Source organism: Pseudophryne corroboree, chromosome 4 (assembly GCF_028390025.1).
Source record: "Pseudophryne corroboree isolate aPseCor3 chromosome 4, aPseCor3.hap2, whole genome shotgun sequence".
Taxonomy (NCBI): domain Eukaryota; kingdom Metazoa; phylum Chordata; class Amphibia; order Anura; family Myobatrachidae; genus Pseudophryne; species Pseudophryne corroboree.
In genome coordinates, this window is record NC_086447.1 from 613558985 (window position 1) to 613585126 (window position 26142).

The window sequence follows — 26142 nt, forward strand, 5'->3', positions numbered from 1 at the left end:
GGGGCAGCGAGCACTTTTATGCGAATTCGGGCTTCCGCAAAGTGCGCCTGCTGCTGCAATGACTCACACTCGCGGCTAATTGGATTGACCCATGTTTGAAAAACAACAGTTAGGAGCTGATTAGTTGGTAGTTTATTCTCTCTCCATGCGTTGATGTATATGTTTCACAGTCCTTCATGGTCACTGCCAATGACTTCTGCCTGTACACCACTCTGATGATCACTTCACTACAACCTCTGGAATGCGTAATAATACATGCACCCAGTCTCCCAGACTTCAAACGTGCCAATTAAACTCATATCTTCACTCAAGCGTATCACCCCTTTTTCAGACCCTTTAGCCTCTGCATTCCACAAATATGAGTAGAACCAGGAACAAGCGTAATGCCCGTATAATTATTTTTGCTCAGTATTTACTACAGAAGGAGGGATGGGGCCACAGTTAAGTTGCAAGGACATTCATAAAAATAAGGTAGATGAAAGTACATTAACAGAGGAGAAGGTCCTAACAGAACTTTCAAAATTAAAAGTGGATAAATCAATGGGACCAGATGGGATACACCCAAGGATACTCAAAGAGCTAAAAGATGTGCTGGTTACACCTTTAACAGAATTATTTAACCAGTCACTAAATACAGGTGCTATTCCAGAGGACTGGAAAAGAGCAGATGTAGTTCCACTGCACAAAAGTGGAAGCAGGGAAGAAGCAAGTAACTACAGACCAGTAAGCCTTACATCAGTTGTAGGGAAAGTAATGGAAAAACTATTAAAAGAAAGAGTTGTGGAATATCTTAAATCAAACAATTTACAGGATCCAAAACAGCATGGATTTACTGGTGGGAGATCATGCCAAACAATCTTACTGACTTTTTTGACTCTGTGACGAAAATAATAGATCAAGGGGGAGCTGTAGATGTAGCATATCTAGAATTTATTAAGGCATTTGATACTGTCCCACATCGCAGACTGCTAAATAAACTTGAAAGCGTGGGGGTGGATTATAAAACAGTTAAATGGATAAGAACCTGGCTGCAGGATAGGAAACAGACAGTTGTAGTTAATGGAGTGCAATCTATGGAGGGAAATGTTACCAGTGGAGTACCCCAGGGATCTGTACTTGGTCCAGTTCTCTTTAATATCTTTGTTGGTGACATTGCAGATAGTACTGAAGGGAAGGTATGCCTTTTTGCAGATGATACAAAGATATGCAACAGGGTAGACACACCGGGAGGAGTAAAACAAATGATTGATGACCTAGGTAGGCTTAAGAAATGGTCAAGAACGTGGCAACTACAGTTTAATGCTAAAAAATGCAAAATCATGCACTTGGGTCTCAAAAACCCAAAGGCTAAATATAGTATCAAGGGTACTATAATGGAAACTACTGAGGAGGAAAGGGATTTAGGAGTCACTATTTCAAGTGACTTGAAGGCAGGAAAGCAATGCAACAAAGCAATGAGAAAGGCAAGTCAGATGCTTGGTTGCATAGGGAGAGGAATCAGTAGCAGGAAAAAAGAAGTGATAATGCCACTGTTTAGGTCATTGGTGCGGCCCATCTGGAATACTGTGTCCAGTTCTGGAGACCATATCTCCAGAAGGATATAAATACATTAGAGAGTGTACAAAGAAATGCAACTAAAATGGTGCATGGCCTACATCCCAAAACTTACCCGGAAAGGCTAAAAGATCTTAACATGTATAGTTTGGAGGAGAGAAGGAAAAGGAGGGACATGATAGAAACTTTCAAATATATCAAGGGTCTTAAAGTTCAGGAGGGAAACATTCTTCAAAGGAAGAGAAGTATTAGAACTCGAGGACATACACTGAGACTGGAGGGGGGGAGGTTCAGGGGAAATTTAAGGAAAAATTACTTCACAGAAAGTGTAGTGGATAAGTGGAATAGCCTCCCATCAGAGGTGGTAGAGGCTAAGACTGTAGAGCAATTTAAACATGCATGGGATAGGCATATGAATATCCTTACAAAGAAGGTTCAAAAAGGGTTGATATTGCCTAAAGGATAAAAAAAGGGGGCAGACTAGATGGGCCAAGTGTTTCTTATCTGCCATCAAATTCTATGTTTCGATCTATGAAGCTGTATCGCCGAACAACAACTACAACCTATATTAAGCAACCTTATTTATTAACTGTACCCAACACCTCTTAAGGCCCATACACACTTGACGATGCACACGTCGCTAACGACCGTCGTTAATGACTTCCCTTGAACATGACTTCCCTTGAACTTCCCTTGAACAGCTGAGCAAACGACATGAGCATACACACTACCGACGACCAAAGACCATTCATCGTTGAAGTATCCAAGCTGAACAGTTTATTAAAATAATGAGCTGGGAACAGGGCTGGTGAACAGTGGCTTGATCGTTGGTCGTTCACACCATACACATTCAACGACGTCTCTGGTCGGTAACGACCATAGTGGAAATTGAGCATACATGCTCCACAGATAAGCGAGGGTCGTTAACGTCCCGCGGGGCCGCGCATCGGTGGTCGTCGGATGCATACACACTTGACGATATAATGAGCAACGTCGTTGATGAGGGCTGAAATGAACGACGTTGCTCATTTTATCGTCAAGTGTGTATGGGCCTTAGACTAAGCTCCTTTGTGCAGGACCAGCCTTCTGTTTAAGGTCATTGAATGTTAATTGTTAGTAGCAATACCCCCTCCATATATTGTGTTAAAAAATATGTTGGCTCTTTATAAATAAGAGAAAATAATAAATATAAATAATGCAAGAAATGAAGATAATCTCTGGAATTATTCAGGCCCCTGTGGGAGCACATTCAATTTTCCATATTTGGAAAAAAACTACATAAAAGATAAAAATAAGGTCACATGCTCATAAAAATATTACAGGATTGACATGGCAGAAAAATACAAGACACATAAATCAGTATAGGGGCGTGGCCTTGCAGAAATTTTCCTGTTGTGCCCTGACACCATATTATGCCACACACAGTATTGCACCTTACAAATTATGCCCCACAGTTTTGCCAGACACCATATTAAGCCTCTCAGTTATGCCCCTGACACCGTATTATACCCCACACAGTAAAGCCCCTTACAAATTATGCCCCACACCGTAATGGCCATTACAGATTATGCCCGACACCATACTATGCCCCAGACAATAGTGCCCCTTACAAATTATGGCACACAGTTATGCCCCTGACACCATAATATGCCCCACACAGTAATGACACTTATAAATTATGGACATGCTCGTTGTCAGTGCCCACGGTCAGCCTGGATTCACTGCAAGCTGCAGCATTTCCCCCCCTTCTCCCGGAGTGTCAGCAGTCCTGGCACTCCTGGGTACCGCTGTTCACTCCTGTGCCATTTCCCTATTACGAGAGTTCCTACTGGACCTTTAGCACATCTCCTCTGAGGCGGCGGGCATTTTGGGATGGACATTTTAGAATAAATAAGTAAATTTTTTATTATACTGATATATGTGTGTCTTGTATTCTTGTGCCATGTCAGACATCTAATATTTTTATAAGCAAATGACCATCATTTTATCTTTAAACAAATGAAGATTAATAAGAAGGCCTTTTAAGTGTTTAATGAGAACTTACCCGCTCCAAGGTTAGCTGGTAAGAATGCCGCTAATCCGACAATTTTAAATTTGGTTCCCCATATATTGGATGTGACCTGAGCAAGATAGTTATGCTGTAAAGACATAAGAAAACTGTAAATGTAGCAAGTATCTTACAGGGTAACGAGCATATAGTTTTATTAATGAGTGTATCTATTTGTTTTGAATGCATAAAATAATGGGTGAAAGTTCATGGCTTTATTTTAAAAAAATTAATATCTGTATAGAAATAGTGATTCATTTCAAAAACATCTAATCATTTAGTTTCAATGTCAAGACCCTTCGCTGAACTTGAAAACAATAAAAGGATATGTTATGACCAATTAACAGCTAGCTTTAAAATGACTAGTCCTGTTAACTTACTGTGGGTGAAAAAGGGTGGTAGCCTCAGACTTTGACGTACGGAGATATTCAATTAAAAGGTAATTCCTTTTCTCGTAGTCTGGAATACTGGGAAACATAGTTACAATGGGGGTATAGATCGGGTCCTGTGGAGCCTGGCACTTTAAGAAATCAACAGTGTGTGCTGGCTCCTCCCCTCTATGCCCCTACTGCAGACTTAGTCTAGGAAAACTCTGCCCGAGGGGATGGACATACTTTGAGAGAAGGATACATACATAAACTGCAGTGAGGCAACAAACCAACACACAACAACAAAGAGGTAGCTGTGCTACCCAAACCGAAGGATAGCAGCGCCAACCAGAACAAGGAACAGGGACAGCAGACCCAACCAAGAAACTTCAAACAGGTAAGTAAGAAAACGAAGCACTGAGTCGGGCACCCAGTATCCCCTACGGACTAGGAGAAAAGGAATTACCAGTAGGTATTAAATTCCAATTTTCTCTAACGTCCTAAGGGATACTGGGAAATGTAGTTACCATGGGGAGGTCCCAAAGCTCCCAGAACGGGTGGGAGAGTGCTGAGACCCCTGCAAAACCGCCTTACCAAACCGAAGGTCATCACTGGCCAAGGTATCGAACCTATAGAACTTCACAAACGCGTCGAACCAGACCAAATAGCAGGTCGGCACAACTATAAGGCTGAAACGCCCCGGGCAGCCGCCCAGGAATAACCCACGACCTTGTGGAGTGGGCCTGAATAGAAGTCGGCAAAGGCAATGCCGCAGAATAGGCCTGTTGAATCATCAACCTGAGCCATCGAGCAATGGACTGCTTAGAAGCAGGACATCCAATTTTGGTAGCGTCATAAAGGACAAAAAGCAAGTCAGACTTCCTGTGTCGAGCTGTCCTCTTGATATAAATCCTCAAAGCCCTAACCACGTCCAAGAAATTTGGAGCAACCTATGTGTCAGACAGTACCGGAACCACTATCGGTTGATTAATGTGAAAAGTCTAAACCACTTTCGGCAAAAACTGTGGGCGAGTCCTAAGCTCCGCCCTATCCTCGTGAAAAATCAAATAAGGGCTCTTACAGGATAAGGCCCCCAATTCTGATGCGTGCCTCGCCGAGGCCAATAACATGACAGTCTGCCAAGTAAGATATTTTAAGTGCACCCTGTGTAATGGTTCAAACCAGTCCGACTGGAGAAAGGTCAGAACCACATTGAGATCCCACGGAGTCGTGGGCGGGACAAACGGCGGTTGGATGCGAAGAACACCCTTCAGGAATGTTAATACTTCTGGAAGTACAGCCAGCTGTTTCTTCAAGAAGATGGAGAGAGCCGAGATCTGAACCATGATGGAACCCAAGATTTGTCCCATATCCACGCCTGCTTGCAGGAAGAGCAGAAAACGGCCAAGATGAAAATCCACAGTAGAATATTTTCTGCCCTCACACCGAGAAACATATTTCTTCCAGATACGGTGGTAATGTTTAGATGTGACCACCTTATGGACTTGGACCATAGTTGAAATAACCCTTGAGGGAAGACCTTTCCTGGCAAGAATCTCCCTCTCAACTTCCAAACCATCAAATGTAGCCGCAGTAAGTCTGGATAGACGAACGGCCCTCGTCAAAGAAGATCCTTGAGAAATGGCAGAGGCCAGGCCTCCTCCAGAGACTTGGCCAGAAGCTCTGCATACCAGGCCCGTCGAGGCCAATCAGAATTGCGTGAACGTTTTCCCTTTTGAGTCTTTTTAGAACTCTGGGAATGAGAGGTATTGGAGGAAACAGGTACACGAACTGGAAAGTCCATGGTGTTGTCAGAGTGTCCACCGCTGCAGCCTGCGGATCCCTCGTTCTGGAACAGTAACAATGGAGTTTCTTGTTGAGACAAGAAGCCATCAGGTCAATTTGTGGACAGCCCACTGTTGAACTAGCTGTTGAAACACCTGAGGGTGAAGGCCCCATTCCCCCGGATGGAGTTTCGTGCCTGCTGAGGAAGTCCGCTTCCTAATTGTCCACGCCTGGAATGAATATGGCTGAGATGGCCCTTGCGTTGGCTTCTGCCCAGAGGAGTATCCGTGACACCTCTCACATTGCGGTCTTGCTATTTGTTCCTCAGTGTCGGTTTATGCATGCCACCACCGTGGAATTGTCCGACTGTACCTGAATGGCCTGGTTTTGGAGAAGATAGGAGGCCTGCAGAAAAGCACTGTAAATTGTAAATTCCAGAACATTTATCAGGAGTGCAGATTCCTGACTCGACCACTTTTCCTGGAACTGAGCCCCCGGGGTCACTGCCCCCCCCCCCCCCCCCCCAACCTCAGAGGCTAGCATCCAATGTCAGTAGAGTCCAAGTTTTGATACTGAAACTCTGACCCTCCACAATGTGAGAGACTTGTAGCCACCATAATAGGGAGATCCGTGCTCTTGGTGACAGAGCTATACTCTGGTGCATGTGTAGGTGAGACCCTGACCACTTGTCCAGCAGATCTAGCTGGAATGGACAGGCATGGAACCTGCCGTACTGGATTGCCTCGTAGGAGGCCACCATCTTTCCCAGTAGGCGGATGCAAAGGTGAACAGAGACCATGCGAGGTCTGAGCACCGAGCGGACTATAGCCTGGATTGTCAAAGCCTTGTCTATGGGGAGGAACAGAACACCTTCTGAGTCACCGTGTCCAGTATCATTCCCAGGAACTGAATCCTTTGTGACGGTTCCAGGTGATATTTCTGGAAATTTAGGATCCAACCATGATCCGTAAGAAGGCAAGTAGCCAAGTTGATGCTGTTCAGCAGACTCTCCCTGGACACCGCCTTTATCAGGAGATCGTCCAAGTAAGGAACTGTTGACTCCCAACATGCAGAGTTGCATCATCATCTCCGCTATAACTTTTGTGAATACCCTTGGGGCTGTGGAGAGACCAAAGGGTAATGCCTGAAACTGGAAGTGGTGGTACAGTACAACGAATCTTAGATAAGCTTGATGGGGGTGGCCATATCGGGATGTGTAGATACACATCCTTGACATCCAGGGACACCAAGAATTCCCCTTCCTCCAGGCCAGAGACCAGGTACGGGTCTAAGTTCATGATGGAATCCCTAAGGGGGGTGGTCTCTGGCCTGGAGGAAGGGGAATTTTTGGTGTTCCTGGTGTCAAGGATGCGTATCTACACATTCCACTATGGCCCCCTCATCGAGCTTATCTAAGATTCGCTGTACTGGACCACCACTTCCACTACCTACGGGTTCAGAGATTTGAGGTTCAAGATTGGCCGAACCAAACCGTCCGGCTTTGGTACCACAAATAGACTGGAATAAAATCCCCTGTTGTGCAACAGAGGAGGCACTGGAACAATAACCTTTGTTTGTAGTAGTTTTTGAATGGCGTCTTGCAAGGTAACTCTTGCTACAGGTGAAGCTGGTAAGCTGTACTTAAAGAATCTGGGAGGAGGTAGTGTCTGAAATTCCAATCGGTACCCCTGGGATATGATGTCTCTCACCCAAGGGACCCGGCAGGAGTTAGACCACACGTGGGCGAAGTGTTGAAGATGAGCACCCACCTGAAAGTCTCCCTGCAGCTGGGGTCAACCGTCATGCGGAGGGCTTAGTGGACAAGGATCCGGATGTCTGGTCCAGAGATCCAGCAGCCGCTGGTTTGCGGTACTCGATTTCCCCTAACTGCATTTGAGACACCTCTGGCTCTGCCTCTAAATCTGGCCACACGAAAGGACTGCAAAGAGGGCCCAGGATAGGGACGTCTAGCAGGAGGCGCAGCCGACGGCAGATAGTTAGACTTCCCGCTTCGCTTGAGAAATCCACTTGTTCAGTTCTTCCCCGAACAATGCACACCCTGTAAAAGGATGATTTCTCTTACGTCCTAGAGGATGCTGGGGACTCCGTAAGGACCATGGGGTATAGACGGGCTCTGCAGGAGACATGGGCACCTATAAAGAACTTTTAGTATGGGTGTGCACTGGCTCCTCCCTCCTCCAGACCCCAGTTAGATCTTGTGCCCAGAGGAGATAGGGTGCATTACAGGGAGCTCTCCTGAGTTTTCTGTGTAAAAGAATTTTGTTAGGTTTTTTTATTTTCAGGGAGCACTGCTGGCAACAGACTCCCTGCATCGTGGGACTGAGGAGAGAGAAGCAGACCTACTTAAATGATAGGATCTGCTTCTTAGGCTACTGGACACCATTAGCTCCAGAGGGAGTCGGAACACAGGTCTCACCCTGGGGTTCGTCCCGGAGCCACGCCGCCGTCCTCCTCGCAGAGCCGGAAGATAGAAGCCGGGTGAGTGTGAGAAGAAGAGAAGACTTCAAGGCGGCAGAAGACTTCAGATCTTCATGAGCCATTGCTCCCACACAACACACACAGGCACAGATGGGTGCAGGGCGCAGGGGGGGGGGGCAGCAATAAACCTCGTTTTTGGCACAAATATATATATTAGGCTGCAGAGGCAGCAAATAGACGATCCCCCGCCATTTTTATGAAATTGAAGCGGGACCGAAGCCCGCCGTTGGAGGGGGCGGAGCTTGATCCCTCAGCACTAACCAGCGCCATTTTCTCCACAGAAGCTGCAGAGAACGCTGGCTCCCCGGACTCTCCCCTGCTGAACGCATCAGAGGGCTGAAAAAAAAAAAGAGGGGGCACATTTCAAACGCAGTGAGTGGGAATAGCATTGGCATTATATATAAAAGCGCTATCTGGGTTTTCCAGTGTCAGTTTGGCGCTGGGGGTGTGCTGGCATACTCTCTCTCTGTCTCTCCAAAGGGCCTGGTTGGGGAATTGTCCCCATATAGTTATATCCCTGTGTATGTGGGGGGTCGGTACGTGCGTGTCGGCATGTCTGAAGCGGAAAGGCTTATCAAAGGAGGACAATAAAAGTGAATTACAGCGCTAATACAACTGATGCTAATGATATATAAATTTATTCATTAAAACAGACTGATAATCAAATGTATATAAAATTATAAAAATTGCTCATAGACCAATTTATGGACATATATTAGACTCCTCAGCAATGACCTTATCTAGGCAAAAGTCCATATGATAATGTTTGGACAGCAGGTCTAATTTTCACCAAGACCAGTTTGATTAGTTACCCATCAGGTGTTCCAATGCATGGATCCGGATCAAGGTCTTTATCTGTAGAATGGATTCTGGTTCACAGTTCGTTTTTATTTGACACTTTAATGTCCAGCACACTGTGTTCCGTTTGTAAATGAATCCTGGAAAATTTTCCTTACTTAGACCAAGTTGGATTCGGGATCCTGGTTCACAAATAGCATGAAGATGGGTGGTCCTGGGTTGAGAGCCTGATGGAGCTGTCTTGAGTCACGTCCAATGGTCAGGAGCAGTGTTCCCTTACGCGTTTCTACATGGGCATGGTCGAAGAACGGCTCGTGTGGGGGGGGGGAGTTCTCGGGGAACCTGGTCCTCTATGGCCGTTACATTGACGATCTGTTTTTTATTTGGGATGGGGACTTTAACACTGCTCAGAGGTTTGTTTCTTTTCTCAACACTAACACTAACACGTTTAATTTGCAGTTCACTCACACTTATCATTCATCCGAAATTACCTTCCTTGATGTGACCCTAAAAGTAAATGGAGATTCCATCCAAACCTCCAACCATATTAAGGAGGTAGGAAGTGGGACCTATTTGCATTTTAACAGTTCCCACTATATGCCTTGGAAATTGAACATCCCCAAAGGACAGTTCATGCGTATTAGACGCAACTGTTCGTCGGTCAGTTTATTTGAGTCACAAGCAAAAGTCATGTGGGAAACTTTCAGAACTCGAGGTTACCCCGAATCATTATTAAAGAAAGCATATAACGAAGTCTTATTAATGGATCGACGTGAGCTGTTGGTACCTAAACCAAAACAAGAATCTAAAAACAGTGAGAGAGAGATATCGTTTATTTCCACTTTTAACAACCAATCGGGGGAGATTAAACGCATTATTAAGAGAAATTATAACATTTTGAGATACGATATGATTTTGAAAGATTGTATTCCCATTGATCCGAAATTCACGTTTAAGAAAAATAAATCCCTGAAAACCCTACTTGCCCCTAGTTATATGAAACCCATAAAAGAACAAGAGGTGAAAAATGGATGCCAATCTTGGCTGTTAACTAAACAGAAAGGATTTTTCAAGTGTGGTAAAACGAGATGTACCACCTGTCAACATACAATAAATAAAACATTAATTTTGCCTCGAGATTGGATACAAAAGGACTATGCTATTACAAGCTTTATTAATTGTGACTCCAGCTGGGTCATCTATGTACTGATATGTGGTTGTAATTTGAAATATGTGGGAAGAACCACTCGGCCACTTAAAGTAAGATTCATGGAGCACAGAAGGAATGTAATTAATAGAATTACTAATCACAGTGTACCCAGGCACTTCAATAAACATCATGATAGTAATCCAGCATCCCTGAGAATTATTGGACTAGAATATATTCCAATAACAAAAAGAGGAGGGGATAGATTTGCTAGGTTGTGTAAGCAAGATATTTATTGTACTTTCCAATTAAACACATTACATCCACAAGGTCTGAACGAGGCTTTAGAACTTAATACAATACTTGATTGACTCTGTTATTACATTTACATTTCCTCTGATCATTGATAAAATCGATGTCCATTAATGAGAAGTTCCATGTATTCCTAAATTATTGTTTTTCCAAATTCTAAATTTATAGTTGGGAAAGACGTATATGCATTTTGTATGTGCCTCCCTGACTTTGGCTATAATGTGGAATTAATAGCCATCAATTTTGGTAATTGATATGTCGTCCCCTTCATCCATACGGGTGTCTAGTAATAATATATACCGGGTTGAGATAGTTTTGTTGTTATGGAAACCATCACTTCCGGTGATCGTATTTATAATTGATAAATACTTCTTTAATTATAATTAGGTTTTAATGTAGTCCTCTGATATGTTGTGTGAATTAGTAGAAATATATGTTATGGGTGACTATTCCGTAGTTAGAGAAAACGGGTCACTTCGAATATAAGAGATAAACGGCTATTAGCTAAGTACAACAGGATGCGTTTGGCCTGTTACCATAGAAACAGGTCACTTCCGGTAAACGCGCTAGTTGCCGAAGCGTCCTCTCCGATAATTATGTTTCCTGTTTCATTGCGGTCACCTAGCAACGAGCTATTCAGGAAGTGACGGCTCCGTAGTCATGGGGAGCGGCACACTTCCTAGGTTGCAGACTCATGTGATTTTTAAACGGGGCGGGATATGCGGATTGACAGATGGCTGCCCCTATGAGTGGACAGCATTACAGGAAGTTGTCACAAGTAGCGTCATGTGATCGGTGATACGATCACATGACTTACAATTGGGAATTTATAAATTATTCTTTTCCAAGAGATCCGTTATTAGTTTTATAAATATTAACAAATATGTGTTCTCATCTAGTAGTCTCTGCTGTTTCTGTATTCTTGAGAATTTAAAATTCTGATGCCTGATCTTAATTATCTATGCTAATTGACTGATGACATCATTTCCCCTATAAAAAGGGGTAAATTCTGACCATCACATTACCCTTTGAGAAAGCTGCCTGGAGCGGCGAAACGCGTAAGGGAACACTGCTCCTGACCATTGGACGTGACTCAAGACAGCTCCATCAGGCTCTAAACCCAGGACCACCCATCTTCATGCTATTTGTGAACCAGGATCCCGAATCCAACTTGGTCTAAGTAAGGAAAATTTTCCAGGATTCATTTACAAACGGAACACAGTGTGCTGGACATTAAAGTGTCAAATAAAAACGAACTGTGAACCAGAATCCATTCTACAGATAAAGACCTTGATCCGGATCCATGCATTGGAACACCTGATGGGTAACTAATCAAACTGGTCTTGGTGAAAATTAGACCTGCTGTCCAAACATTATCATATGGACTTTTGCCTAGATAAGGTCATTGCTGAGGAGTCTAATATATGTCCATAAATTGGTCTATGAGCAATTTTTATAATTTTATATACATTTGATTATCAGTCTGTTTTAATGAATAAATTTATATATCATTAGCATCAGTTGTATTAGCGCTGTAATTCACTTTTATTGTTTTCTTTTGTTCCGGAGATTGACTTTCTCCATTTATAGCGGCTAGGAAAAACCACTCATTTTGGCGCCTGTTCATTATATACTTGATATATAATTTTTTGCATTATCAAAGGAGGAGGTGGAAGAGATGAGTGGTGTGTCCCAGTCGGTAGTGCCGACTCAGGAATGGATGGATATGTGGCATATGTTAAATGCAAGTGTGGCATCATTGCATAAGAGGCTAGACAAAGCAGAATCCAGGGTGACAGCAGGGGGTCATCCACGGATTGGACCGACTCACAGGGCCCGTCAGGGTCTCAAAAGCGTCCCTTGTCACAAATTGTGGACACATATACCGACACGGACTCTGATTCCAGTGTCAACTATGATGATGCTAGATTGCACCCTAGGGTGGCAAAAACTATCCAGTATATGATTATTGCAATAAAAGATGTTTTGCATATCACAGACGACCCCTCTGTTCCCGACACGAGGGTGTGCATGTATAAGGAAAAGAAACCTGTGGTAAACTTTCCTCCATCTCATGAACTTAACGAGTTATTTGAAAAAGCTTGGAAATCTCCAGATAAGAGACTGCAGAACCAAACGGGTTCTTATGGCGTACCCTTTCCCCACACAGGACAGGGCACGCTGGGAATCCTCTCCCATAGTGGACAAGGCTCTAACACGCCTGTCCAAGAAGGTGGCGCTGCCGTCTCCAGATACAGCGGCCCTCAAGGACCCTGCAGACCGCAGGCAGGAGACTACATTAAAGTCTATTTATACACATACTGGTACTTTACTTAGACCGCCAATTGCGTCGGCATGGGTATGTAGTGCAGTTGCAGCTTGGACAGATACCCTGTCAGCTGACCTTGATACCCTAGATAGGGATACTATTTTGCTAACTTTAGCACATATTAAAGACGCAGTCTTATATATGAGAGACGCTCAAAGAGACATTGGATTGTTGGGTTCCAGAGCCAATGCCATGGCGATTTCAGCGAGATGATCCTTATGGACCCGCCAATGGACGGGTGATGCGGATTCGAAAAAGCATATGGAGGTTTTACCCTATAAGGGTGATGTGTTGTTTGGGGATGGGCTCGCGGACCTGGTTTTCCACAGCTACCGCAGGTAAATCTACCTTTTTACCTTTTGTTCCCCAACAGCAAAAGAAAACTCCACATTATCAGATGCAGTCCTTTCGGTCGCAAAAGCCCAGAAGAGGTCGGGGCTCCTCCTTCCATGCCAGAGGTAAGGGTAAAGGGAAAAGAGCACCTGCAGCGGCGGGTTCCCAGGAACAGAAGTCCTCCCCGGCTTCTACAAAATCCACCGCATGATGCTGGGGCTCCCCTGCGGGAGTCCGCACCGGTGGGGGCACGCCTTCGACTTTTCAGCCAGGTCTGGGTTCGGTCAGACGTAGATTCTTGGGCAATGGAGATAGTTTCCCAAGGCTACAAGCTGGAATTCGAAGAGGTGCCCCCACGCCGATTTTTCAAGTTGGCCTTACCAGCTTCTACCCCAGAGCGGGAAGTAGTGTTAGCTGCAATTCAAACGCTGTGTCAACAGCAAGTGATTATCGGGGTTCCCCTGAGCCAACAGGGAAAAGGGTACTATTCGACCCTCTTTGTGGTCCCGAAGCAGGATGGTTCGGTCAGGCCCATTTTAAATCTAAAATCCCTAAATCTGTACTTGAAACGTTTCAAATTCAAGACGAAATCGCTCCGAGCTGTAATAGCCAGCCTGGCAGGGGGGGATTTTATGGTGTCACTGGACATAAAGGATGCTTACCTTCATGTCCCCATATATCCCGCTCATCAGGAGTACCTGAGATTTGCAGTACAGGATTGTCATTTCCAGTTTTAGACGTTGCCGTTTTGGCTTTTCACCAAGATAATGGCAGAAATGATGGTGATCCTGCGCAGGCAAGGAGTCACAATTATCCCATACTTGGACGATCTCCTGATAAAGGCAAGATCAAAGGATCAATTACTGAAGAACGTGTCACTCTCTCTGAGAGTGCTCCAGCAACACGGTTGGATTCTCAATCCGCCAAAGTCACAGTTGGTTCCAACAACTCAACTATCGTTCCTAGGCATTATACTAGACACGGAACGAAAGAAGGTTTTTCTCCCGTTGGAAAAAGCCCAGGACCTCCAGAACATGGTCAGAGACCTGCAAAAGTCAAAAAGAGTGTCAGTTCATCAATGCACTCGAGTTCTGGGGAAAATGGTGGCAGCCTACGAGGCCATTCCCTTCGGCAGGTTCCATGCGAGGACGTTTCAATGGGACCTTCTGGACAAGTGGTCCGGGCCCCATCTACAAATACATCAGAAAATAACACTGTCCCCCAGGGCCAGGGTGTCTCTCCTATGGTGGCTGCAAAGTGCTCACCTTCTAGAGGGTCGCAGGTTCGGCATTCAGGACTGGGTTCTGGTAACCACGGACGCGAGCCTCCGAGGATGGGGAGCAGTCACCCAAGGAAGAAACTTTCAAGGACTATGGTCAAGCCAGGAGTCCTGTCTGCACATCAACGTGCTGGAATTAAGGGCCATATACAACGGCCTTTGGCATGCGGAGGGTCTTCTTCGCAACCTACCGGTTCTGATTCAATCGGACAATGTCACAGCCGTGGCTCATGTGAACCGCCAAGGCGGGACAAGGAGCAGAGTCGCGATGGCGGAAGCCACCAGGATTCTTCGCTGGGCGGAAAATCACGTAAGCTTTCTGTCAGCTGTCTTCATTCCGGGAGTGGACAACTGGGAAGCAGACTTCCTCAGCAGACACGACCATCATCCAGGAGAGTGGGGACTTCATCAAGAAGTCTTTGCAGAGATAACGGGTCTCTGGGGAGTTCCTCAAATAGACATGATAGCGTCACGCCTCAACAAGAAGCTTCGGAGGTGCTGTGCCAGGTCCCGGGACCCTCAGGCAATAGCAGTAGATGCTCTGGTAACGCCATGGGTGTTCCAGTCGGTCTATGTGTTTCCTCCTCTGCCTCTCATCACAAAGGTGTTGAGGATCATAAGACGGACAAGAGTACAGACAATACTCATTATTCCAGACTAGCCTCGAAGGGCCTGGTACTCAGATCTTCAGGAGATGCTCGCAGAAGATCCTTGGCCTCTTCCACTAAGGGAGGACCTGTTACAGCAGGGACCCTGCACGTTCCAAGCTTTACCGCGGTTACGTTTGACGGCATGGCGGTTGAACGCCCGATCCTAGCTGAAAAGGGTATTCCGGAGGTCATACCTAATCTAATAAAGGCTAGGAAGGAGGTGACGGCGAAACATTATCACCGTATCTGGAGGAAGTATGTATCTTGGTGTGAAGCCAGGAATGCTCCTACGGAAGATTTCCACCTGTGCCGTTTTCTCCACTTTCTACAGACAGGAGTGGATATGGGCCTGGAGTTAGGCTCTGTTAAGGTACAGATTTCGGCATTATCGATATTCTTTCAGAAGGAATTGGCTTCTCTTCCAGAAGTCCAGACTTTTGTGAAGGGAGTGCTACACATCCAGCCTCCTTTTGTGGCCCCAGTGGCGCCATGGGATCTGAACGTGGTGTTACAGTTCCTTAAGTCACACTGGTTTGAACCCCTTAAAACAGTTGAGTTTAAATTTCTCACCTGGAAGGTGGTCATGTTATTGGCCTTAGCTTCGGCAAGGCGGGTGTCTGAATTGGCGGCATTGTCTCACAAGAGCCCCTACTTGATTTTTCATGTGGATAGAGCAGAATTGAGGACTCGTCCTAAATTTTTACCTAAGGTGGTGTCTTCATTTCATATGAACCAACCTATCGTGGTGACTGTGGCTACGAGTGACTTGGAGGATTCCATGTCCCTGGATGTAGTCAGGGCCTTAAAGATTTATGTAGCCAGGACGGCTAGAATTAGGAAAACAGAGGCTCTGTTTGTCATGTATGCAGCCAACAAGATTGGCGCGCCTGCTTCAAAGCAGACTATTGCTCGCTGGATCTGTAACACGACTCAGCAGGCTTATGTTACGGCTGGATTGCCGTTACCGCATTCTGTAAAGGCCCATTCCACTAGGAAGGTGGGCTCTTCTTGGGCGGCTGCCCGAGGCGTCTCGGCATTACAGCTTTGCCGAGCGGCGACTTGGTCGGGTTCAAACACTTTTGCTAAATTCTACAAGTTTGATACCCTGGCTGATGAGGACCTAGCATTTGCTCAGTCGGTGCTACAGAGTCATCCGCACTCTCCCGCCCGATTGGGAGCTTTGGTATAAACCCCTTGGTCGTTACGGAGTCCCCAGCATCCTCTAGGACGTAAGAGAAAATAAGATTTTACTTACCGATAAATCTATTTCTCATAGTCCGTAGTGGATGCTGGGACTCCGTCAGGACCATGGGGAATAGCGGCTCCGCAGGAGACAGGGCACAAAATTTAAAAGTTTGACCACTAGGTGGTGTGTACTGGCTCCTCCCCCTATGACCCTCCTCCAAGCCTCAGTTAGGATACTGTGCCCGGACGAGCGTACACAATAAGGAAGGATTTTGAATCCCGGGTAAGACTCATACCAGCCACACCAATCACACCGTACAACTTGTGATCTGAACCCAGTTAACAGTATGATAACGTAGGAGCCTCTGAAAAGATGGCTCACAACAATAAACAACCCGATTTTTTTGTAACAATAACTATGTACAAGTATTGCAGACAATCCGCACTTGGGATGGGCGCCCAGCATCCACTACGGACTATGAGAAATAGATTTATCGGTAAGTAAAATCTTATTTTCTCTGACGTCCTAGTGGATGCTGGGACTCCGTCAGGACCATGGGGATTATACCAAAGCTCCCAAACGGGCGGGAGAGTGCGGATGACTCTGCAGCACCGAATGAGAGAACTCCAGGTCCTCCTTAGCCAGGGTATCAAATTTGTAGAATTTTACAAACGTGTTCTCCCCTGACCACGTAGCTGCTCGGCAGAGTTGTAATGCCGAGACCCCTCGGGCAGCCGCCCAAGATGAGCCCACCTTCCTTGTGGAGTGGGCATTGACAGATTTAGGCTGTGGCAGGCCTGCCACAGAATGTGCCAGTTGAATTGTGCTACAAATCCAACGAGCAATCGTCTGCTTAGAAGCAGGAGCACCCATCTTGTTGGGTGCATATAGTATAAACAGCGAGTCAGATTTTCTGACTCCAGCCGTCCTTGAAATATATATTTTCAATGCTCTGACAACGTCCAGCAACTTGGAATCCTCCAAATCGCTAGTAGCCGCAGGCACCACAATAGGCTGGTTCAGGTGAAACGCTGATACCACCTTAGGCAGAAAATGAGGACGCGTCCTCAATACTGCCCTGTCCGAATGGAAAATCAGATATGGGCTTTTATACGACAAAGCCGCCAATTCTGACACTCTCCTTGCTGAAGCCAGAGCCAGTAGCATGGTTACTTTCCATGTAAGATATTTCAAATCTACCGATTTGAGTGGCTCAAACCAATGGGATTTGAGAAAATCCAAAACTACATTGAGATCCCACGGTGCCACTGGGGGCACAACCGGGGGCTGTATATGTAGTACTCCTTTTACAAAAGTCTGGACTTCAGGAACTGAAGCCAATTATTTCTGGAAGAAAATCGACAGGGCCGAAATTTGAACCTTAATGGACCCTAATTTGAGGCCCATAGATAATTCTGTTTGCAGGAAATGTAGGAATCGACCCAGTTGAAATTCCTCTGTCGGGGCCTTCCTGGCCTCACACCATGCAACATATTTTCTCCAAATGCGGTGATAATGTTGTGCAGTCACCTCCTTCCTGGCTTTGACCAGGGTAGGGATGACCTCTTCCGGAATGCCTTTTTCCTTTAGGATCCGGCGTTCAACCGCCATGCCGTCAAACGCAGCCGCGGTAAGTCTTGGAATAGACACGGTCCCTGCTGAAGCAGATCCCTTCTTAGAGGTAGAGGCCACGGATCTTCCGTGAGCATCTCCCGAAGTTCCGGGTACCAAGTCCTTCTTGGCCAGTCCGGAGCCACTAGTATCGTTCTTACTCCCCTTTGCCGTATAATTCTCAGTACCTTGGGTATGAGAGGCAGAGGAGGGAACACATACACTGACTGGTACACCCATGGTGTTACCAGAGCGTCCACAGCTATTGCCTGAGGATCTCTTGACCTGGCGCAATACCTGTCCAGTTTTTTGTTGAGGCGGGATGCCATCATGTCCACCATTGGTCTTTCCCAATGGACCACAATCATGTGGAAGACTTCTGGATGAAGTCCCCACTCTCCCGGGTGAAGATCGTGTCTGCTGAGGAAGTCTGCTTCCCAGTTGTCCACTCCCGGAATGAACACTGCCGACAGTGCTATCACATGATTTTCCGCCCAGCGAAGAATCCTTGCAGCTTCTGCCATTGCCCTCCTGCTTCTTGTGCCGCCCTGTCTGTTTACGTGGGCGACTGCCGTGATGTTGTCCGACTGGATCAACACCGGCTGACCCTGAAGCAGAGGTTTTGCCAGGCTTAGAGCATTGTAGATTGCTCTTAGTTCCAGTATATTTATGTGAAGAGACGTTTCCAGGCTTGACCACACGCCCTGGAAGTTTCTTCCTTGTGTGACCGCTCCCCAGCCTCTCAGGCTGGCATCCGTGGTCACTAGGACCCAGTTCTGTATGCCGAATCTGCGGCCCTCCAACAGATGAGCACTCTGCAACCACCATAGCAGAGAGACCCTTGTCCTTGTCGACAATTTTATCCGCTGATGCATCTGCAGATGCGATCCGGACCATTTGTCTAGCAGATCCCACTGAAAAATTTGTGCATGGAATCTGCCGAATGGAATCGCTTCGTAAGAAGCCACCATTTTTCCCAGGACTCTCGTGCATTGATGCACAGACACTGTCCCTGGTTTTAGGAGATTCCTGACTAGTTCGGATAACTCCCTGGCTTTCTCCTCTGGAAGAAATACCTTTTTCTGAACAGTGTCCAGAATCATCCCTAGGAACAGCAGACGTGTCGTCGGGATCAGTTGGGATTTTGGAAAATTCAGAATCCACCCGTGCTGTTGGAGCACTACTTGAGTTAGTGCTACTCCGACCTCCAGCTGTTCTCTGGATCTTGCCCTTATCAGGAGATCGTCCAAGTAAGGGATAATTAATACGCCTTCTCTTCGAAGAAGGATCATCATTTCGGCCATCACCTTGGTAAAGACCCTGGGTGCCGTGGACAATCCAAACGGCAGCGTCTGAAACTGATAATGACAGTTTTGTACCACGAACCTGAGGAACCCTTGGTGTGAAGGGCATATTGGGACATGAAGGTAAGCATCCTTGATGTCCAAGGACACCATAAAATCCCCTTCTTCCAGATTCGCTATCACTGCTCTGAGTGACTCCATCTTGAACTTGAATTTTTGTATGTACAGGTTCAGAGATTTCAGATTTAAAATAGGTCTTACCGAGCCGTCCGGCTTCGGTACCACAAATAGCGTGGAGTAATACCCCTTTCCCTGTTGTAGAAGGGGTACCTTGACTATCACCTGCTGAGAATACAGCTTGTGAATGGCTTCCAATACCGTCGCCCTGTCGGAGGGAGACGTTGGCAAAGCAGACTTTAGGAACCGGCGAGGGGGAGACTTCTCGAATTCCAACCTGTAACCCTGAGATACTACCTGCAGGATCCAGGGGTCCACCTGCGAGTGAGCCCACTGTGCGCTGAAATTCTTGAGGCGACCCCCCACCGCCCCTGAGTCCGCTTGTAAGGTCCCAGCGTCATGCTGAGGCCTTTGCAGAAGCCGGGGAGGACTTCTGCTCCTGGGAAGGGGCTGCTTGGTGCAGTCTCTTACCCTTTCCTTTGCCTCGGGGCAAATATGAATGTCCTTTTGCTCGCTTGTTCTTATAGGAACGAAAGGACTGCGGCTGAAAAGACTGCGTCTTTTTCTGTTGGGAGGGGACTTGAGGTAAAAAGGTGGACTTCCCGGCTGTTGCCGTGGCTACCAAATCCGATAGACCGACCCCAAATAATTCCTCCCCTTTATACGGTAATACTTCCATATGCCGTTTGGAATCCGCATCGCCTGACCACTGTCGTGTCCATAGACTTCTTCTGGCAGATATGGACATCGCACTTACTCTTGATGCCAGAGTGCAGATATCTCTCTGTGCATCTCGCATATAAAGGAATGCATCCTTTAATTGCTCTATAGTCAATAAAATACTGTCCCTATCCAGGGTATCAATATTTTCAGTCAGGGACTCCGACCAAGCCACCCCAGCACTGCACATCCAGGCTGAGGCGATTGCTGGTCGCAGTATAACACCAGTATGTGTGTATATACTTTTTAGAGTATTTTCCAGCCTCCTATCAGCTGGATCCTTGAGGGCGGCCGTATCAGGAGACGGTAACGCCACTTGTTTGGATAAACGTGTGAGCGCCTTGTCCACCCTAGGGGGTGTTTCCCAGCGCGCCCTAACCTCTGGCGGGAAAGGGTATAATGCCAATAACTTCTTTGAAATTAGCAGTTTTTTATCAGGGGTAACCCACGCTTCATCACCCACGTCATTCAATTCCTCTGATTCAGGAAAAACTACAGGTAGTTTTTTCAGACCCCACATAATACCCCTTTTTGTGGTACTTGCAGTATCAGAGATATGCAAAGCCTCCTTCATTGCCGTGATCATATAACGTGTGGCCCTACTGGAAAATACGTTCGTTTCTTCACCGTCGACACTAGATTCGGTGTCCGTGTCTGGGTCTGTGTCGACCGACTGAGGCAAAGGGCGTTTTACAGCCCCTGACGGTGTTTGAGACGCCTGTACAGGTGCTAATTGGTTTGTCGGCCGTCTCATGTCGTCAACCGACTTTTGCAGCGTGCTGACATTATCACGTAATTCCATAAACAAAGCCATCCATTCCGGTGTCGACTCCCTAGGGGGTGACATCACCATTACCGGCAATTGCTCCGCCTCCACACCAACATCGTCCTCATACATGTCGACACACACGTACCGACACACAGCAGACACACAGGGAATGCTCTGATAGAAGACAGGACCCCACTAGCCCTTTGGGGAGACAGAGGGAGAGTTTGCCAGCACACACCAAAGCGCTATAATTATATAGGAACAACCTTATATAAGTGTTGTTTCCTTATAGCTGCTTAAATATATATAATATCGCCAAAAAATGCCCCCCCTCTCTGTTTTTTACCCTGTTTCTGTAGTGCAGTGCAGGGGAGAGCCTGGGAGCCTTCCTAGCAGCGGAGCTGTGTAGGAAAATGGCGCTGTGTGCTGAGGAGATAGGCCCCGCCCCCTATTCCGGCGGGCTCTTCTCCCGGTTTTTCTGAGACCTGGCAGGGGTGAAATACATCCATATAGCCTCAGGGACTATATGTGATGTATTCTTTTTAGCCAGAAAGGTAATCTCATTGCTGCCCAGGGCGCCCCCCCCAGCGCCCTGCACCCTCAGTGACCGCTGGTGTGAAGTGTGCCTGAGCGCAATGGCGCACAGCTGCAGTGCTGTGCGCTACCTCATGAAGACTGAAAAGCCTTCAGCCGCCGGTTTCTGGACCTCTTCTTACTTCGGCATCTGCAAGGGGGTCGGCGGCGCGGCTCCGGTGACCCATCCAGGCTGTACCTGTGATCGTCCCTCTGGAGCTAGTGTCCAGTAGCCTAAGAAGCAAATCCATCCTGCACGCAGGTAAGTTCACTCCTTCTCCCCTAGGTCCCTCGTTGCAGTGAGCCTGTTGCCAGCAGGACTCACTGAAAATAAGAAACCCATCAAAACTTTTACTCTAAGCAGCTCTTTATGAGAGCCACCTAGATTGCACCCTGCTCGGACGGGCACAAAAACCTAACTGAGGCTTGGAGGAGGGTCATAGGGGGAGGAGCCAGTACACACCACCTAGTGGTCAAACTTTTAAATTTTGTGCCCTGTCTCCTGCGGAGCCGCTATTCCCCATGGTCCTGACGGAGTCCCAGCATCCACTAGGACGTCAGAGAAAATAAGATTTTAAACCTACCAGTAAATCTTTTTCTCCTAGTCCGTAGAGGATGCTGGGCGCCCGTCCCAGTGCGGAAAATCTGCAAGACTTGTATAAAGTTATTGTTATCATAAGGGTTATGTTACAGTTGGAATCGGTCTTGGACCGATGCTGTTGTTTGTTCATACTGTTAACTGGTTTTGGGTATTCCAGGTTATATGGTATGATTGGTGTGGGCTGGTATGAATCTTGCCCTTAGAGTAACAAAATCCTTTACTCGTATTGTCCATCTCCTCTGGGCACATTTCTCTAACTGAGGTCTGGAGGAGGGGCATAGAGGGAGGAGCCAGTGCACACCCATACTAAAAGTTCTTTATAGGTGCCCATGTCTCCTGCAGAGCCCGTCTATACCCCATGGTCATTACGGAGTCCCCAGCATCCTCTACGGACTAGGAGAAAAAGATTTACCGGTAGGTTTAAAATCTTATTTTTCCACGCCTTTCTTGGAATCAGCATCCGCTGACCATTGTCGCAGCCACAGAGCAGTGCAAGCCGAGACCGCCATTACTGTGGCACGGGCATTGATGAGGCCTATTTCTTTGATCGAGTCACTCATAAAATTTGCAGCATCCTGGATATGATGCAGTAGAGTCAGGATCTCATCCTGAGGTAGAGTGTCAAACCCCTCTATTATATTATCAGACCATTTCACCATGGCCCTTGTAATCCAACCGCAAAGCAATAGCGGCCTCTGTTCTACACCCACTGCTGTATAAATTGATTTGAGTGTAGTCTCAATTTTACATTCAGCCGGGTCTTTGAGAGAGATAGCCCCAGGTACAGGCATACTTTCCTATCCGTTAGGTGGGAAAGGAAAAGAATTTAGCAACTGTTTAGGTGTTTGAATTTTTTTGTCAGGATTGACCCATGCCTCTTTAAAGAGTGAGTTTAATTCCTTGGATATAGGGAAGGTGGCAGAAGATTTTGGTTTTATATTAAAACACAATTCTTCCTCAGGTTCTGTCTCCTTATCCGGTATGTTGAGGACTTCCCTAATATAATAGATTAGAGCCTCGATACCCTGAGACAGAGTATTATCACCCTCCATATCCACCTCTACTTCATCCATGTCTGCCATGTCATTATCAGAGTCTTTTGAAAAAGCTGCAAGGCATATGCAGCGAAACGCGTCAGCTTTTTACCCCTTGGAGCAGGACTTTTTTCAATTGGATTCGAACCAGCCCTCACCACTTTCCAGCTACCCAGAGGAGTCCTAGAGAGGCACCATCCAATCACCGCACTGCATGAGGTACCCACTGTTTACGGGACATTTTATTCCATCTTTAATCCTCTAGCGGCATATGGAATCTGTAAAGGACTCTCTAAACATGATCTAAAAGGGACTCTCTATAGTGGATTACAACTGGACATATATTACTTAAGGGCAATATCTGGAACGGATCCTACAGAGCTTATGTGACACATGTCCTGAACCAATACCTTGGGTAAACTTTATTCTTTTCATGTATGCACATGGCACAATATAACTGTACAGAATACTGCTGTTTTTTAATGAGCTAGTGTTTTTAATAAATTGTCATAAAACTGTACACACTTAGTGGATTATTGTTCCTTTCCTCTTGAAGCGCAGCCCCCTCCTTTTCTTTTACCAGTGTAAACATATTGGGAGTGACTTCCTTCTTAACATTGGCGCCGCTTAGCTGAGCACCTCGCCTCACAGCGCCCGAATACCCTTGGGTATTACCTATTACCTTCTTTTGCATGTCGTTATCAGAGTCTGATTGGAGACCACGTGGAAGTGTGCGTTTATGAGAGACCAGCAGGGGGGGCTGAGTAGCCTGCCTGTGGTCAGCAGCCTTGATCAAACAATCATCCACAGATTTTTTAAGGGTCTGCCTTTCCTGTCTGGCAGTAGCCAACTCTGTATTTATATTATTAATCATTTCTTTAAATGATTCTAGCCACTCTGGTGAAGGTAGAAAACACTGGGTACACAGGAGAGATCCCCCTGGTTAAGGAGAAACCTTAGCATTGCATGAGGGACACACAGCCTTCTTCCCAGACATTCTGATTTAGCAGAAACACACAGAGTTCAGTGAAATAACACAGTACAGTGAAAACACAGGTGAGTGAAATAACACTGAAAACCCCAGACAACCTGAATGGAGTGCCAAAGCAGTGCTCTGCTGGGTACAATTCCAGAGCCTTAGTAAGGCAGAATTTGTAAAATAGCCTAAATGGCCCCCCCATAAAACCCTCTGGTACAAGTACAATTGGTGATTCAGTAGGTTTTGTGGAGGAGCAGCGCTTGCATGCAGCCTGGCAGTCAGCAGCAGCAGGAAATGGCGCCGTTCAGCCGCTGGTCCCGCTCTCCAGGAAGCCCTGCCCCCTCTCTGGTGCGCGGTCCATCTGCGTTTATACTGGCTTTAATCAGTGTAAAAAGGAGTTTAAAAAACCCTTTATGTCAGCGCCAGTGTGGGTGTCTCAGCGGGCACCTAAGCCCGCAACTAGGTGCCCGCTGCCCTGTTTGCCGCCATTTTCACCAGGGACCCGCTACCCCGGTGTCTGTACTCACCGCACCACATCTTCGGCATCTGTTAGGGGTGGCGGCATGCTACCTGCATGTGCGCACACCCTGGGGGCATGTGAAACAGCGCCTCAGGAGCTTATTGTCCTGTCAGCAGGGATACGAACCATTAACCCAATAGGAGGTTGGTTCGGTCCCCCTCCCCCCTAAGTCCCACGATGCAGGCAGACTGGTGCCAGCCAGTGCTGCCTGAGAAAAAAAAGTAACATACATTTCTGAAGAAAACTCTCTGGAGCGCCAGAGAAATTAACCCGGCTATTGATTTCTTAAAGTGCTAGACTCCAATGGACCCGATCCTTAACCCCATGGTAACTACGTTTCCCAGTATCCCCTAGGATCCCCCAGGACATTAGAGAAAGACCCTTTTTCTCACCCCGTACATTAACTGTTATAGGGCGTTAAACACATAGGGGTATATTCAATCCACTCCGACATTCATTTGTCAGAGCTGCTGTAGCTCCTCCCCCCCACCCCCGTCTTTGCCTCTCCCCCCCTCCCCGCTCACGGCAGCGTCCACCGCTTGCTGGATCCGGGTGGACGCTGCTGTGAGCGGTGGCTGTGATATATCCTCCGGCGCTGCTCTCCCCTTCTCTACTCCCGCATCTCACTTCGACTTAAAGTCGAATTGAGATGGTAGAAAAGCGACACAAGCACGCGGATCGGCAGCTATTCCGCCGATCCACGTGCTTTTCGACTTGTCGAATTATTGGGGGTTAGATTGAATATGCCGGAACCCCTTTGCGACCTAAAAAAGTCGAAAACTGACGACTTTTCGACAGATGGCAGCTTTCGAATTCAATTGAATATACCCCATTGAATCCAAAATAAGTTCCCGGACTTTGTGTTAACACAGCCGCGACACCCGAAAACGGGCAATTTATCTGGGATTTCTTTTGGTCTCAGACCTAAATAAAAAACCCTGTTAACTGCAGCCTGCAGGCTGCCTTCGGGGCTCACTGAATAGATGCAGGGAATCAATTAACCCGCGGTCATTACAGTGGCTAACTGAATTCCTCTGCAAGTCTGATACCCACTCGCAAGCAGATCAAGGGACAAACTACAACATATATATTAAATTTAGGGTCCTACTTAGAGGTCTTTCCTAACCTATAGATTACACTTGTTGTGTCTCTTGCTCAGTTCTGTCAATCTACAGAATACCTTGTAAATTATATAGAGTACTACTTACCAGAAGCTTCCTATATCAGCTGTGTTTTTAACTACCAAACTGTGCTCTCCAATGGCCAAAGCAAATGCATCTATTAGCCTCACTAATTTCCGTCTCCCATATCCACACTTTACACGCAGACATTGCACTTAGAGACTCTCACCTGGGTTATGTCTTCTAAGGGAAATTCTCTGCGAGTTAAACTTGGAGACCCAATTGAAGGCTTTCTTATGGGTAATCGAGGGGACCTTGTAATCTCTTGTGCAGTTCGAGACAGCTTTGGGGATTTTCTTGCTTCTATGTTAATTCTATAGGTAGAGTATTTATTAGTAAAAGAAAAAAAATAGAAAAAAAAAATAGGAAAATGTAAATATTTCAGA

At 46.4% G+C, this 26142-nt stretch overlaps 1 protein-coding gene across 3 annotated transcripts in view; it reads right to left on the reverse strand.

The window, feature by feature from the left end:
* The window catches only part of TULP4 (TUB like protein 4), an 807065-nt gene that overhangs the window by 13556 nt on the left and 767367 nt on the right, over positions 1 to 26142 (reverse strand). For all 3 annotated transcript variants that reach the window (XM_063917647.1, XM_063917648.1, XM_063917649.1), the window contains 2 exons: positions 25926 to 26070; positions 3599 to 3692 (listed from right to left, as the gene is read on the reverse strand). In XM_063917647.1, the coding sequence (XP_063773717.1) occupies positions 3599 to 3692; positions 25926 to 26070 (239 nt within the window). The remainder of the gene's footprint in view (positions 1 to 3598; positions 3693 to 25925; positions 26071 to 26142) is intronic.